Genomic DNA, 16,083 nt, shown 5'->3' on the forward strand with positions numbered 1-16,083 from the left:
CGTCACCGTCGAGAGAGCGGCGATTCGAGAGGAAGCCTAGTGAACACTTGGCGCTCGCGAGGACAGTCGCTTTCGCCAACGACGACTGCCGTTAACGCGTTAGATCGATAGAAATAGCAATCGCGGGGTGTTCAGTCCCGGAGTCGGCTGGACTCCGCCATCGTCCGAGATGGATCTCGAGCGCCGTCGTCGGTCTGTGACCACAGACTCTACCGTTCGAGGTGTCTTAACGCGAGATTCTACGTCAGCCTTCTCCGGAATTGAGGAAACTCGGTGCGCCGGAACGCCGAGGTCGCGCGTTTTCCTTCCCGACGTGTCGGGAAGTGGTACGCATATACGTCGCCATATATAATTTCGATCGAATGTCTTTGTGAGAGACACGCGGGTGTCTCGCCCGTTCCGAAAGAATACGCGTGTTTCTTCGCGCGCGACTTCGTGCTCGAGAACCGAAACCCAGAAGCTGGATGCAAGTTCCCTGTAGACTGCGATTGTAATTTTTCACAGCGTTCACAGGCGTGGGATAGATTTGTCGAGTGAGTCGATTGAAATCGAATGCCGATGCCGGACGTTGGGGACTACAAGAACGCGGAAGGAACGTCTTCCAGGTTATTAAAGCTCGTCGAAGTTGGCCAGGAAGTGAAAATTACGGATGTACACGGGCTGTCCGATTACTGCCTAAAATTATTTTAGAAGACGGATTCTTTGACGAATTTTTAAATGGCGTATTTTCGATGTGACACGTTTCCTTTAATTAAATCGCCCTGAAATTATATCGGTTGAGAAAAAATTCCGATTCCGATTCGTCAAAAAAATCGTCGCTAAAATATCTTCCCGAGATCATCCCTCTACAGTTCGAGCCGAACGTACGTAGCGAGCCGCGTACGTCGCGGAGCCGCTAATTTTGCAAAGGGTTTAAACCAGATCTACGGGAAATGGCGTTAATGTATAATTCGCGGGTAAAGAGAAACCGCGATACCCACCGTAACCGTTTTAACGAGGTCCACGAGATTTGGTTTGCGCCACTTTCAAAGTAAGCTGCTCGCTCGGTCCGCGCGTTAACGCATCGCCACCATCCGTCCTCTTAACTTACTCTATACACGTCGGCAAACCGCTCGCGCCGACCGAGAACAGATTCTCGATCGCGCGGACACGAGTTACTCAGAGTTTGGTGGAAAGATAGGAAAGGACACGAATTTCGCCGTCCCGCTGAATTTTGTATCATCAGCGTAAACGAGAAAAAAAAAAAGCGTACGGACTCTGTTCTCCGAACGAGTCATTAGTGTAAGCGTGTAAGGACTTCACGATCTTATCGAGTAAAACGTAAAGGCACTTTAGTCACCGCACTGTTGCAGCAAAAGTAAAGTAACGACATTTCATCGCGAATCACGTATATGTACGAAATATTCGTAAACGTTCTCCGGTAATTTCGCGATATTTTATCTTCTCGAATCGCATTCGACAAATTTGCGTAGGAAGTTATGCATAAAACTTGAGGAGCGTGCTTTTTTCAATTTAGGACTCAATTTTTATTCAAAAATGAAATATTTCTTACAAACATGAGTCACGAGAAAGGAAAAAAGAATTAAATGGTAAATTTGATGGACAGAAACGATCAAGTTACACTGATCTAGCAAAATCGAAAGTATAGAGGTTTAATTTCCGTCAAAACTAATTTGACGCGTTTCGAGAAACAATTTGCAGTCTGGCCCTTGTCTGGCAAAATCTACTTTTCCGTTGTGGCCTCTCCTGAGAATAATTCAGTCGGCTTGTACTTAACGAAAGCTCGCTCTCGCAGCATCGCCGGCACCTAATAATAACCCAGCCATTTATCATGATTCCTCTTCGTTCTACATTTCTTCGTAGCATTCCAGTCGCATTTCACGAACCATCAAGAATTCCGCACGGTTACGTGGGGAATTCTGCAAGATATATCGATGAAGGAGAAAAAAAAGTGGAGAAAATATAAGGGAATAAAAAATTAAGACTCTTGATATCGCATCGCTATTGTACTAAATTGTGACGTCAAAAGCGAGAAATCGGAACGTGCAGAGAGATCCTTTCTTTTGTGATAGAAATTAAAACACAAATATATAAAAACGAAACTTTATAATCGACGCATAGGTATCGCGTTAAAAATTCTCCTGATTACTCGTTGGTGGCGTCAGGATGGCTTCATCAGGAAACATCGATCGAACATCAATAACGTCTCTCATCTCTCAACGCTGCTCGATCCGGACGCGAACGTTGATAAGAACGCGTTGATTGACAATTAAATTCGCTAAAAGCGGCTTTTCCATCGCGCAGAACAGCTGGATGCGTTTTAAATCATCGCTTGCACAAAGCTTGCATAAAGAAGCAGCAGTCGAGGCGTGGCAGCGAGAGAGGGAGAGCGACGGGGAAAAGGCCGGGGTATTCGGCCCCCTTACATTCGGCAGGAACCTTTTACGAGAGTCATGGGAAACGTTGGTGATATCGCGCGTGAGCATCGGTCGCGAGAAAATTTCACGTTCGCCGTACAGCAGTAAAGCCGTTTCCAAGGCTGGCCGTCACGAATAACAAGTGGGAGATATACACCTGTCTCTCTGCCTCTTTCTCCCTCTCTCTCTCTCTTTCTCTCTCTTTCTCTCTCTGCCCGCTTTCGGCTTTTCCGCTACTATCCCGTCGGGTGCACTAACGTGCGCTATCGATAGTTCGCAATATTTTCCTGCGGAAACTCTAACGTAGCTGAGAAACACGGGTGCGTGACGTTTTCATCAATAATAAAGTCGATACGACATGCTCGTTGGCGATATAAACTAGACGTCAACTATACATAAGCGTCTGCGGACGCGATTTAACGTTTACGATAGTCAATAATTTCGACAAGCGTTTCTCGGCGACGTGGTCGACAAATTCTGGAGTTAACCAAGTCCTTTTGTTCTTTTACGAGAATGTCTCGCGAATGCTGAAACGGAAATGTGAGAAGAGTTTCGATACCGTGAGTTACGATCCTCGCGTCTCGACTCCGCGGGAATCGCACGATACACGCAAAAAAATGTAATTACCGGCAGGTAATCGCTCGGCCTAAGAGGGATCTTTTTCCAAGTGCAACGAGATGTCCTATTAAAAAGCATCTTCAAAGACGATCTCGGTAGGAAAGTCGAAGGTACTAACCACTTTCTGCGGAGGATATCGGCGGCTGGTGTGCCGCTCCGGCCGCACGGAAATTGATTTGGATCACTTGAAAATTGCCCCTTCAGTTTTAAAACTCTGAAACGTTAACAGAAAACCGTCTCATCCACGAATACAGGAATTAATAACAATTTTCACCCATCAGGAACTGCTGACAATTAATTGGACCAAATTCGCGTCGCAAAGTGCTGTTGTACCACTATACGCGTACGTCGAGTACAGTATTTTGAGTCGTTTAAATCAACTTCCGTGGCGATCGATCGCGCGCACCATCCTCGGCGTCTAAAAATACAAGGAGCAAGAAGAATCGCGAGAGAATGTACAGTGTAGAATAGACGGTGGCTCTCTCGGCGCGCCGCGCCGTCACACAATCGATGTACCGTATACCACGGACTTGTACGAGCGGACTACTTCTAACACCTTATCCCTGTGTGTACACCCCCGATAAATTAACGCAGATTTAGTCTTAAGAGGATAACTGGACGAGAGAGACTGCGCGAGAGCGAAACGAGGCGCTCCACGTCGACTCCCAACACCGACGACGACCCTATCCGGCGGCAATTCTCCTGTGCGTGTAAAGAGAGTCTACGATACCGCCCACATATACATATATTTAATAACACGAGCACGAACACGTCATATATGTATACAAAACGCTCACACGTACACGCGCGACACACACGTTGGCATATACACGAAGGAACGTATGCGTGAAACGAGAAACGCAGTCGCGTCGAGATGCGCAAGTCGAGAGATGTGTATATAAATATACAGGGCGATTTCTCAATCCTATATCCGGCGAATGTACGGTTTCTTCGGCAACGCCGGAACGGAATTTCTCAATTTTTATTAGATACCCTTGCCCGCGAGAGTATCTCATTATCTCGGCAAGGAAGCTGGAGTGTAAGCCGATATGGATAGAGCTGTAATTATCGATCCGGCAAGAGGATATCCACGCTTGTTTTAAGTCGATTCGATGTATTATTCTCTCCATCCTCGCCGAAATTCAGTAGCGGGCGAGAGTGCCCATTAAAAAGTTCCGTTTTAGTGCTCCGGATAGATCGCGAAAGTTCGCCGGATGAAACTCGCGCTGTATACTCATTTGTATGTGTATGTCTATAAATGTAAGTACAAGTAAAAGGCGCACACACGTAACTGCGTGTCGTGTGCAGGTATACCCACACACACACACAGAGGCTGTCACGTCGTGTCGAAGGCCTCTACGGATTCGTCGACGATCCCCTGACGAAAATTCGAACGGAATCTAATTACGATGTTTCCCCGACATCCAAGATTAAAGGGTTTTCCCGAATTAAAATTTTACTCTGGTACTGGAGCAGCTAATTTTTCAAGTAATTCATAAAACAAGTTTTGTCTTAGCAAAAATTTCAACTTTGCTCGCCAAATATTTGATGAAATTTTCGCCCGAACGAAAAGTCGACTGCGCGAGTTCGCGGAAGAACCCATATAATTGGAGGAATGTTTCACGGTAGACACAGGAGACGCTCTGTGTGTGCACATGATATGTATATACATATATGTATGTATATATGTATATAGATATATGTACGGTATATGTACACACGAGACCCCCTCCCCCAGGCGTGTGTGTGCGTGCGATAATTGTTAAGGCGGCGCTCCTCTTAAGCCGATCAACTTAAGGCGACCTAATTGAATGCGTATGTGAATACTGACTCTAACAGCAGTTTTGTTTTACATTGTCCCGATTAATAAACAGAATGTGCATGTGCCTGTGTCCTTTGCTTCTAAAACTGCCTACCAGATTAATGCTTTCACACACGGTTAATCCAGTAACATAATCAGATACCCGCTTCTTTTGCATTGTGCTCCGACTGTTTTTTTTGCGATCCGGCCCAAGTCCGGATAAACGAGTCTCCGCTCACTATTCTTCCGTTCTCTCTATGTATATTTGCATCTGTTTGCAAGTTGCAATGGAAAACGATTAAAGACAAGGAAAAAAAGGAACAACCAAAAAATTAACACGTGTTAATTTGCTGCGACCACGACGGTGGCGTTAATCGGCGGATCATTCAGGCCGACGATTAATCTTGCTACCTTAGAAATAAGATCGGAAAGAAGAAAAAAGATATATAAAAAAATGGATGAACACAAAGACGGGATGCAAAAGCGTCGACGCTTCGAGTACGCGCTCGTTTTTTTTCAACTTTACTCAAGTTCTTGCTTTACCTTCCACGACGCCGACCGCCCTCGATTGTCAGTCTGTCCCTCTCTCTTTCTCTCTTTCTCTCTCTTTCCTCCTCTCTCTCTCTCTCGGTGTCGGGATTAATTTTGATAATATGAAAGCGGGAGTGGAGATTATCTTGCGACGCGACGATGGGTCGAAGATGAGTTTCGTAGTTGAAACGCCTGAAGAACGGCAACTAAACGAATCTAATTCATTACACGCCGAGTGAGAGTTTTACTCCGCGGAAGAAATGTTTGCACATCCGTTTTTAAGGGCGGAAATAGCTCGAAGCGCGTTCCCCCCCCCCATCTCGAAATTTATATATATAATAAATCCGCAATTACACCTCAAATATTTACCGAGGACGGGGATATTCGTTGTAACAAGAGCGCGCCAGTACAGAATTCAATAGAAACGCAATTTCGTTACAACGAAAACCGATCGAATATCCCCGGCCAATATCTGTACCCGGGCACATCAAGCGCCGATATAGCGCAACTATAACTTAATTTGAAAATCCGAACGAGAGTTTCGAAACTTCATCGCGCGGCGCGCGGGGAAGCTGCGGGGGGGGGGCGGGGGTTGTAACGCGATCGAGAGTTGCAGCTATATGTATTTATATAGCGAAACAGCGGCGCTGTGCAAATATTCTTTCTCGCCGAGCCAGCGACAAATTTTCGCGCGAAATCGATCGACACGCGGGAATTAAAACGAGGACCGATCCTGAAACACTCGAGGGCGCAGCGACGGTGTCAAAAGGGCGATCTCTAAATATTATAATAAAAAAAAAGTTCCCCCCCCCTCCCCCTGCGCGACATAGTTTTTAAGTCGCTGTCGACAATAATTACACGCTCGATATTATCGATGGGCTACGCCGTGTATCTGACGAGGTTTCCTCTACCTTTCAGGGATCACCAGGATTAGACGGCATGAAGGTGAGCGATCCACGGGATGACCCCGTTTTCACTATATAAAATTATACCTTTCTCGTTCTCGGACACGCTCTATTTCCGTCTCGTCTCGTCACGTCACGTCTCGTCACGTCACGCGATCCGAAATATTATGATCGATCGGCCGAAATTAGACGCCGAGCCGAGAAAAGTCGCGAGCGTGTTTCATCCTCATTGGCTTTTTTACCTTAACGACGAGAGCGAGCCGAGTTCCCCAAAATCGCCCGTCATGTTCCTTCGTACTTTCAGGGCGCGCAGGGCGAGCCAGGGACGAAGGGAGAAAGAGGAGATCCGGGATTGCCTGTAAGTCCTAACGCTTCATCAAGTATTTATCCGCCGTCGAATCTGATCCGTCTGAACGCGCGATATATCGCCCCGCTTGCCACTCGTGTTTATCGAGAACTCTCGGGGTATATATATATATATCCCGAGATTTATCGAGTATTATCCCGGGGCAATCTTCATCAAACAATAATTTTCCGGTTTCGCGGTTTCGGATCATTTGAGGCGCGCGCTCCCGAATAAATATTTTACCGATAGATTTCTCTCTTTATACATTTAAAGTCGATCTTCCATCGGCGAATCGAATTCCTCGACAAATAAGCTTCGAATAAAATCTCGCGCGGATCTCGCCGTTCTCTTGCCGCGTTGGAATTCGATCGAATCGTCAATCGCGAAGTTCCGTCGATTGCCGATCCCTCTTGATCTCTGTGTTTCACGCCGCTTGCGATTTCCCGAGTCCCGAGTGATCGTCGCGCGGGCACGTACCGAGATCGAGTCATGTCCGAGGAACGGCGTCGAGTCAACCCGTTGACTCGATTACATCTCACCGTCGTCGTCACGGAGAGAGAGACACGCTAACGAGTCGATCTGTGTTTGTCCCCAGGGTACCGACGGGATTCCCGGCGCGGAGGTACAGTTGGCTTTCGATTATCGCTCGTCCTCCGGCGCGACTGCGACACAGTCTGACACGGTCTGACCAGCCCGGGGTAACGACGACACATTCCGCCTGATCTACCCCGGGGACTGTCTCGGAAAAAAAAGATAAAGAAAAAAAAAAGAAATCGAAAATCGCCGTCCTCTTTCTGCCTCCTCCGCCCGATTTCGAAGAGAACGGAGCAGCGTCTTGCGCCTTTCTCCCTCTTTCGTTCGGAATCTGTTCTCTCGCAAACTCTTTTTTTTTTTGTATTCTTTTCGGCATGTCGCATTCAATTGCACTCATGAAAAAACCCTTCACGTATCATAATCTGCGCAGATGATTTTTCATAATAATTAGACTCTCAATTAACGTTCAGTTATATAGAGAAGATTTTTTTGGAGTCGTTTACTTAACACGATCGATTTCGTATATCGTTTAATATTTTCGCGCATAATAATATTCGGCGTTTGCGAAAAGAAGACCAGGTCATGCCTGATATTATTTGCGCGGGCAAGTATAGCTGTTGAACCGATTTAAGAACTGGGAAAGACTCATGTGCCACCTTTTCGATATATATACGATCAAGTTGGAGAGGGTCGCGCCCGATCAAAATTTACGGCCGAATTATAAACGGAGGGGGAAACGCGCAACTCCTTCATGCTTCTCTCTGGAGTGTCCCGGAAGGATGCTCGAGCAAGTGCTCGTGTGACCGCTCGATGCGCATTAATGCGGGAGTGTATAAACGGACCGACTCTCTCGTATGTACGCTCGAATGCACAGGAAGGTATTCGAGAGAGGATAATCCCTTTCACCTCTGGACATACGACAGCTATATCTCGGACCGCGGCGCGCAGTATTTCCTTTTTATTTAAGAGAGCAGTTATCCTTTTAAAAGCATGCGTGTAACTCGTTCCTTTGCGGCAAATGTCGCGGCGTGATATTTATTATTAATTTTGTGACAAATGTCGCAGCTTGATATTTATTAAGTGTACCTTCAGTATGCGCAGCGTGTTTTAATATATCGGGGAAAGAAGTTGGAAAATTATTAACATATATCTTGCTGGCTTTTATTTTCCTTTCAAGTTTGCAATTTTGAGAATTTAATCGTGATATTTGCGCAAATAATCGCACGTGAGTCTGTGTGCAGCTAACAAAATTCTAATTGCCCGGAAAGTTAAACTGAATCTAAAACGGAGAGAGCTCTCCATGTCTGCGTCTCACCCTCTCTCGTATCGGTGCCGTTTATTGACATCGGATATTCTCGGTTTATTGACGTCTCTCGTCGGAGGGAAGAGCAATAACCAAGTGATCCACTCGAAATGCCGTGCCCGTGGTTCCGGCCGCGAATCGATATGCCACCCTATACCCACCCGTTACGGCTCGATAGGTGAGACGGTTGACGGTAACGGAAAAGCTTGCCGCTGAGATCGATATAACGTTATACGACTATCGCGGTCACACGCGGCACCCTTCCTCGAGCCCCCTTTCGAGGCCCTTGGAAACCGCTTCTTTTCTGGAACGACCGTGCGTCTCGCGCGCGCAAAAACGACGGCCAACGTTTACCGAATAAATTCCTTTTGACCCGTGTTCACCAATTCCAGGGACCGAAGGGAGAGAAAGGTGCCAAAGGCGAATCTGTGAGTATTGACTTAATTCGAGTAATTCACGTTCTCGACGCGCGTGCTCCGCCGCGCGACGCCGATTGTGCGCGATCCACTCGGAGTTATATCGTCATTTTCTCTCTCTTTCTTTCTCTCTCTCTCTCTCTCTCTCTCTTTTTCTCTCACGAGGATGCGAAAGCGAGCGTGCGTGATTAAATCGCTCGTACGCTTTACGGGGATTATTTGCCGAGAGATAACTGATGAACCGCGAAAAAGAGTGCTGTATCCGGACGCTGCGCTCGCCTCCGAACGGACGTACAATTATATGCACGTGTCCTGGCAAGTTAGCGAATACTCTCGTACACGGAGGATCCTCGCATTAGTCGATTAGTTTACCTTACTTGTCAAAGTCATCGAGTTGGAGACGTCGGACGTTCGACGGCGCGGGGGCGAAATTAATTACCGTCGTTGGCTCCGCAACGTCTTCGGGACTTCGCTTGATTAGCTCGATTCCGGGGCGACGTTTTGAATTAGAACGAGTGGGAAGCACGTATATCGAGTTTCGTGACCGTTGAGCAAACAAGATCGTCGCGCGCGACTCTCGTCCTTTCGCATCCTCGTACTTCATATTTTATTCACGACTATTGCTGCAAGCACGTCGGTGGGACTCTCTCCTCCGTGCCGCCCACGCCGACGTCGTCGTCGTCGTCATCGTCGTCGTTCGCGACGAGGAGACTGCGGGATCTCCGCGGAGCCACAAGGTCACGAAAAGTAGGAAGCGGAGGAAGCACTAGTTGTAGGAACACGAGGAGAATATCCTCACACACCGCCCACCACTCCCACCAAGTTCCACATGAGACTAACATACTTTACGCGTGCATAGAAATTTGAAAAAAAAAATATATATATATGCTGCCACCACCGTTCCGCGAAAACGTATAGTGACGAGGCGCGAATAATGTTAGAGAGACGCTAACATTAAACGCTCGAGGAACGAAGCGCCAACGGGAGCGCTGTCGCCGTCGCCTTTATCTCTCTCTTTCTCTCTCTCTCTCTTTGTCTCTTTCTCTCTCAGCTTTGATGACAGAAAAGATCGTGCCTCAGCGATCCGGTAAATGTTAGCGAATTAAGTCAAAAGGGCACGGTCGGCACCGAGGAATAAAAAAGACCTACACGGTAGTGATTATCAGTATTAAAAATCCGTTATAATTAAACGTGCGACCCGCGACAGGCTCACCTTCGCTCTTTGTACTCGTCGGGGTATTGTTGCACCGTATCGATCAAGTACTATAATGCATAATCCAACAATATTATGCCTGGCCTTATTTGCACGTCGCGTTACTTTGCATCGGGTGTTTCGCGCTGTCCAGAGAGATGATGCATTTCGCGTGTGCGCGCAGGGGCCGCCGGGTAAACGCGGCAGAAAAGGCGACAAGGGCAACAAGGGAGATCAAGGTGTTCCAGGATTGGATGCCCCGTGTCCGCTGGGACCGGACGGACTCCCCTTACCGGGCTGCGGCTGGAGACCACCGCAGGTAATCGATAGCTTTATTTTGCTTCGGAGTTTGTGGGGCAGGAGGAATTGTGGGAATAAAAGTTACGCCCCCCCGTGTATAATCTCGACTCGTACTCGTAGCGCAGTAAATTAACGAAGTATTGAGACAAATGTACACATATATTACGAAATTTTTACGAATATCTCGGATTTATAACGATATAATTTATCAATTATCAATGGCAGTTGTAGTACGCAGCTTCCGATAAAATTAACGAGTCGCTTTCGCAAGATGGGAGAAATGCACCAGGTATTCCATTGAACGCCAATTATCTCGCGGCGCGATAGAGAAATAAAATGAAGGAATGCTCCACGAGTTTTTCGCGGATTTCGAGTTAATCGATTGACCATTAATAGAACTCTTCTCTGCAAGTATTGTTCGGCAAAATCGGATTATCCGAGGGCAAAAACGGTGCTTCTTTGCAAGTTATCCGCGGGGGTATTGTAACAACAGCGCGGACACTAATAGTCTACTAACACCGAACGCGAGATAAAAGGGATAGAGGGGTAGTAGTAGTAGTGGCGGAGTATGCTTGGATTCTGGTGTGTGCTTAGCAGGACGTCACGAGCACGTCCACGCCGGCGATCGAGGGTCCCGAGCCCGCGGAGACGGATTACGAGGAGCCGGAGGACGAGTACGAGGACTATACGGACCCGAACGGGAACCTAGCCGAGCAATAATGCTCGTTTTTGTGCGCTGCACTAATAACCACCGACAACCATCACCACCACCACCACCACCATCACCACCACTGCCACCCTCATCACTCGTCTCACCCCGTTCTCCCAAACTAACGTGGTCCCCGGTAATTGCGAATCCCGTGATAATACTAACGCAATGTGATGCTCGTCGACAGCTTGGTCTCGCTGTCGAGATCTTATTTGCGCTCACCGCTTCCTAATGCGATATCTATCGGTATCGGTTGCGATACCGAGGACAAAACGTTGCTTTAAGTGTGTTTGAAACCTAGCGGAATTTGCCGCGCGCGAGTAGAATTAACTAGAATCTCTAAACCTGTCTCTTTATACGCAAATCCCTCGCATATTTTTCATTTGCCATATCAACGTACTCACGAACTCCTATGTTGCGTGTATCCAGAATCAACGGCTTCCAAATTTTTATTAATTACTAAATGTATGTGTAGTTATAGACAGCACGCGAATTCTTTCCCATCCACAGAAAAAAAAGAAGTGTTAAATCAACACTGTTTATACTCATATATACGCAAAAATATATAATCTTGAAATGAAGTCATTATATAGTTCAACCAAGAAAAAGAATGTTGAAATAAAATGTTTAAATTCTTATAAGAAGATTATAGTAATCTTGCGTATATACGAAACAATCTACATCTTCTTATAAGAATTTCAACTTTTTATTTCAACATTCTTTTTCTTGGTTGAACTATATAATGACTTCATTCAAGAAAATTTTCTTCGTTTAACGCAATATAATCTCATTTTAAGATTTCCAACGTTGAAACTAAAGATATTTTCAAATCAAGAATATTCCTTTTTTTCTGTGTCCCTTTGTAATTTATTAATGCAACGCGATAAAAAAATTTGGAGACCATCCAAAGATACTAGAGTTCGTAAGAAAAGAAGAATTAAATGAGAACATCTCACACTCAATGTCCAAGATTTTATTGCTTATACAGCTGTCTGCATGTTACTAACCGCTCGCTTGTTCGCTCGTTTCTCTCCTCCACACACGACTCTCTACGTCTCGAAATTAAGCTGGCAGACTCTCGGAAAGATTTCTAGAAATCTAAGTGCAGCTAGATCTTCTTCTCTAGCTTCTGTCTTGCGCCCAATGGACGCATCGAGACGATTTTCCATTCGGGAATAAACGATCTCGAGCTTGCTTGCGCGGAGAATAAAAGGAAACGGTGGACTAACTGTCCGTTTTGCTTTTGCAGCCGAGAAGCAACATCCTGCGCCAATGGCTGGAGGAGGAGGAGGAGGATGGGGAGGAGGTGGAGAACGAGCGGCAGTGATGTTGCAAGGACAATAGCGCATTTTTTTCATAAGGACTTCTGTATACCCTCCCGTTCCCGCCTCCGTCTCGTTGCGACCGCGTTACGAGAAAGAAAAAAAAAACAAATATATATATATATACATATTATATATACGCCAAAATAATCATCTTGCCATCGAGAGTGTTGTAAATATGTGTACTTACAGTGTCTAGCGTCCGCAGTGCGTGTACATAAGTAATTAGAGCTTACTGCGAATCTACGATCGTATCGGCGACGACGACGGTCGTCGGTATCGTCGGCTAATACCACACACATACACACATGCATACAAAAAGTATACGGTGACGGATCCGCGATCGATACTCTCTGTGTTGCGTGCGCGAGGAAAGACGGGGAAGGAGTTTTCCGCGGGATGGAGATTCGCCGACGATCCTCTCGCGCGGAGGAACGTCGGGACTGCGTCACAGGACCGCGGAGACCCTCCGGAGCAAAGTCGGAGACGAGGGATAATCCCGAAAGAATCGCAGTAAAGTGCGCGAAGGACGCATCATCTCGCGGACGAACGTGATGGTGCCGAGAGATGGGGAAGGAGGATCTCGCGCTCTTCATGCGAGTCTCGCGGTGACGACATATTCTCCGTGGAAGGCGACGTATTCTCCGCGGATTTGAGACGAGAGCTACGAGACGCGAACGAAGAGTGGGAAAAAATCGCAACCGATGGATTAGCTCTTAGCCACGGCCTGAGGCGCGTTTCGAATGCCCCCCTTTTCATTCTCTTTTTTTTTCGTCTTGCAAACATTTTGCGTAAAATTTCAAAAAAAAAAAAAATGCGAGACCATATCAAGATAGAATATCCGGGAAAATTCCTGAAGAATTGCGTTTTATCCCTGCGCGCGGTCAGGCCCGCCTTTCAGCTAATCCCACGGGAGAGACGCCGATTCGTACCTGTGAAGAGAGACGAGCTTCGCCGTACTTTTACCACATAGATAGAACAACCGTAGACTCGCGCGACGGGAGGGAGTTTTTTTGATACGACTAGTTGATTAGCAGCGCGCCGTCCCGTCTAGATTAGAATCATATATTTTAACGCTAGTATACTGTGCGTAAACGCAGGGCACGTGCGCGTTGTCGATACCTGCAAGGTACATCGCGGAATGAATCATCAGCGAGGGTATATCTTCCCGATGTCAGAAATATCGGACCGCGGCGTCTCGCAGCCCGCAGCCGTTTTCTTTTTCGGTCTCTCCCGAACGTGGCCCGTCCCTCCACGCGCGGATATTTTCCATACGACGTCGCTCGTGGAAAAAAAAGGGGAAAACGAAGAAGAGAAACAAATAATGCCGAGGTGTTGCCCGTTGCAGTATCGACGTTCAGACGCTACGTGTTCTAAGGCTACGCGCGTAGAGCGCGGCTTATCTCCGGCGCGCATTGATCCTCCCCGCACGAATAGAGTAAAATATAAATGGCATTCCCGTTCCGAGGTTGGTATTTATCTCGTGCGAGCGCCGGAGAGTCGTATCTCATCTGTAGTAGCCCTCTCAGAGCCTGTCGGATCTTTCGGTTATCGCGTTCGATCACGGCCGTGCAAAATTTTTCCGGAGATCTTTTTCCCCACAGAGACGGCTGGATTTTCTCCCAGATGCGGCGGGAGGATTAATTTGGATTCAAGCGTATAACGTGGAAAGTAACTCGAGATATTCCGTGTTCTTCATCGCGTAATGCGGGTGTTTATTACCATTTATACCCGTCACATTTTGAGTAATTTATACTTCTTGAGGTACGGCTGCACCTTGTCCTTGGGGTAGGGCTTCGTCACCAGGCACGTCGCGACGTTCTCGGGCTGTTCTATCCACAGTTTGTGCTGAATGTCGTCCTCCGTCAATTTCGCGCACAGCTTCCGCAGATCGGCTTCATCGGCGGCCTATTTATTCATTACTCGTGATTTCTTTGCCGCTTTTCGACTATAGGCATTCTTATACCAGCGACCGAAAATATTTTACACGGGACAATAGATAACGATTTGAAAAGTTAATTCTCCCTGCGCATGCAACCGCTCGTCAAGCGGACGATCTTCTCGCGGATCTAAGCTTCCTTTAAGGGTCAAGAGCTCCCTTCGCGAAAGTCAATATACTCACCTCGAGGACCACCTTGTGCATGTTGTCTAAATCGGCGAGGTAGGCCTGCGTGTGGGCGTCGTTGTAAAAGAGATGGACAACGGCGGTGCACGCGTGACACGCTTGGGCGACCACGGCGCCCAACGGCCACCCCATCGTCCTCATAAGATCTCCCCGCACCACCACGTACTGAACTATCCCGGACATTCTCTAGCGAGAAAAAGAGATCGGCTCTCCTATATATAAGATTCGCTTCGAAAACGACCTTAAGGCGGAGTTCGGGGAAAACGGAGGAGAAAAGCGAGAGAAAAAGGATGGGATTGTGCGAGGAATTTCTCGCGAAATCGAGCCTAACGCGATCTAACGTTCAATAAAGAAATCCCCCTCCCTTTCACCCCCCCCCTCCCCTCCCGAGGTCTCGATTAATTATTATAGTAAGTGCCAAAAAGTATATTATGCATTCTTACAGATAAGAGCAGGTATAACGCACACGCAGATGTAATTGGCGTGTTATTTATATATCAGAATCGTGTATCCCGCTCGGGATCCGCGGCGGCGACGCGACGCGACGCCGCGGAATCGCGCGTAGAAACACGTTCGCTATAGCATCGTTCATTTCGATGTCGCGGCATAACGCAAAAGATGTATTATTTATACAGATTGTTGTTATTAAAGAGCAAATAACGCAGAAATAATTAGCACGTACGACACATTATGGTTTACGAGACGGCGATTTATTCATCCCCGACTGTCTTCTCTTATTTATTATCTTCACTCTAGTACTTATTATTACGTTTCTCTTCAGTCTTCACTATTTATCATCTTCACTCTATTGTTATTATTACGTTTTCTTCACTATATTATTTTCTTGTCCAAAGTGGTTATAGCGCGCTATAAAGAGACATGCTAATTTGTGTAAGGAGAAAATGAAGGAAAGGAAGGACATTTCCTCATTTCGACATTTTTGACCATCATTTTTTTAAGAAATTCTTACTCAACTTCTCAAGGCAAATTAAATGAGGAAACAATAGCGACGAGAGAACTTACCTTTAAGCGATAACTTTCCGACGATAACGTGCGCTGAGAGGTTAGCTGTCGTTAACCGTACGACAAACGTTCAATTTTCTTCAAACGATGTAAAACGTAAATACGCCAGAGCACGCGAACCGAAATGCAGTCTGATAGAATCCGGCCGCGACGTAAATTCGGAGCAAACGTTGCAAGATACTCGAACAAATCTGGTCACCTGTCACCGGCGTCACTGCATCCGCTGTTATCCGCCCGGTAGGTAAATATCAGTGCGGCTAACTTCAGGAGGCTCGTTCCCCCCAGCTCTCTCTCGCGAGACCCGCGGGGGACCAGCCGTTCTCGCGTTTCATACGTCAACCGAAGGAATATTAATCTGGGGATTTCTCAACCGATTTCCATTGTCCTCGAAATAACAGAGAGCTCATCCTGTTTCCTGTATCTGCACTTTTCACAAACTTCCCTCTCTTTTCTTCCGATTAATGACTCGTCTCGTTTGAGATGCAAAACATATAATCTAATATCTAATTAGAGCAAAGCCCGAAGGTTTTTGTTTTGCTTG

General features: G+C 46.7%; 2 protein-coding genes across 21 annotated transcripts in view; one reads left to right on the top strand and one right to left on the bottom strand.

Moving 5' to 3' along the window:
* LOC139813746 (uncharacterized) overlaps window positions 1-15,217 on the top strand; it is a 138,489-nt gene extending 123,272 nt beyond the window's left edge. For 11 of the 20 annotated variants that reach the window (XM_071779421.1, XM_071779426.1, XM_071779432.1 and 8 more), the window contains 7 exons: window positions 6,286-6,312; window positions 6,577-6,630; window positions 7,214-7,240; window positions 8,848-8,883; window positions 10,248-10,382; window positions 10,958-11,208; window positions 12,322-15,217. In XM_071779421.1, coding sequence (XP_071635522.1) covers window positions 6,286-6,312; window positions 6,577-6,630; window positions 7,214-7,240; window positions 8,848-8,883; window positions 10,248-10,382; window positions 10,958-11,083 — 405 coding nt within the window. In that variant the 3' untranslated portion in view covers window positions 11,084-11,208; window positions 12,322-15,217. Of the gene's footprint in view, window positions 1-504; window positions 4,922-6,285; window positions 6,313-6,576; window positions 6,631-7,213; window positions 7,244-8,847; window positions 8,884-10,247; window positions 10,383-10,957; window positions 11,209-12,321 lie in introns of those variants that run through there. The other 9 variants (XM_071779418.1, XM_071779422.1, XM_071779419.1 and 6 more) reach the window with 9 other exon arrangements.
* LOC139813751 (putative peptidyl-tRNA hydrolase PTRHD1) lies at window positions 14,079-15,925 on the bottom strand. Its single transcript, XM_071779440.1, has 3 exons — window positions 15,543-15,925; window positions 14,517-14,705; window positions 14,079-14,302 (listed from the first exon to the last, which is right to left on the bottom strand). The coding sequence occupies exons 2-3, from the start codon at window positions 14,700-14,702 to the stop codon at window positions 14,129-14,131; spliced, it is 360 nt and encodes a 119-aa protein (XP_071635541.1). The 5' UTR covers window positions 14,703-14,705; window positions 15,543-15,925; the 3' UTR covers window positions 14,079-14,128.
* Between the last annotated feature and the right edge of the window lie 158 nt (window positions 15,926-16,083).

This window comes from Temnothorax longispinosus, chromosome 5 (genome assembly GCF_030848805.1).
Source record: "Temnothorax longispinosus isolate EJ_2023e chromosome 5, Tlon_JGU_v1, whole genome shotgun sequence".
NCBI lineage: Eukaryota > Metazoa > Arthropoda > Insecta > Hymenoptera > Formicidae > Temnothorax > Temnothorax longispinosus.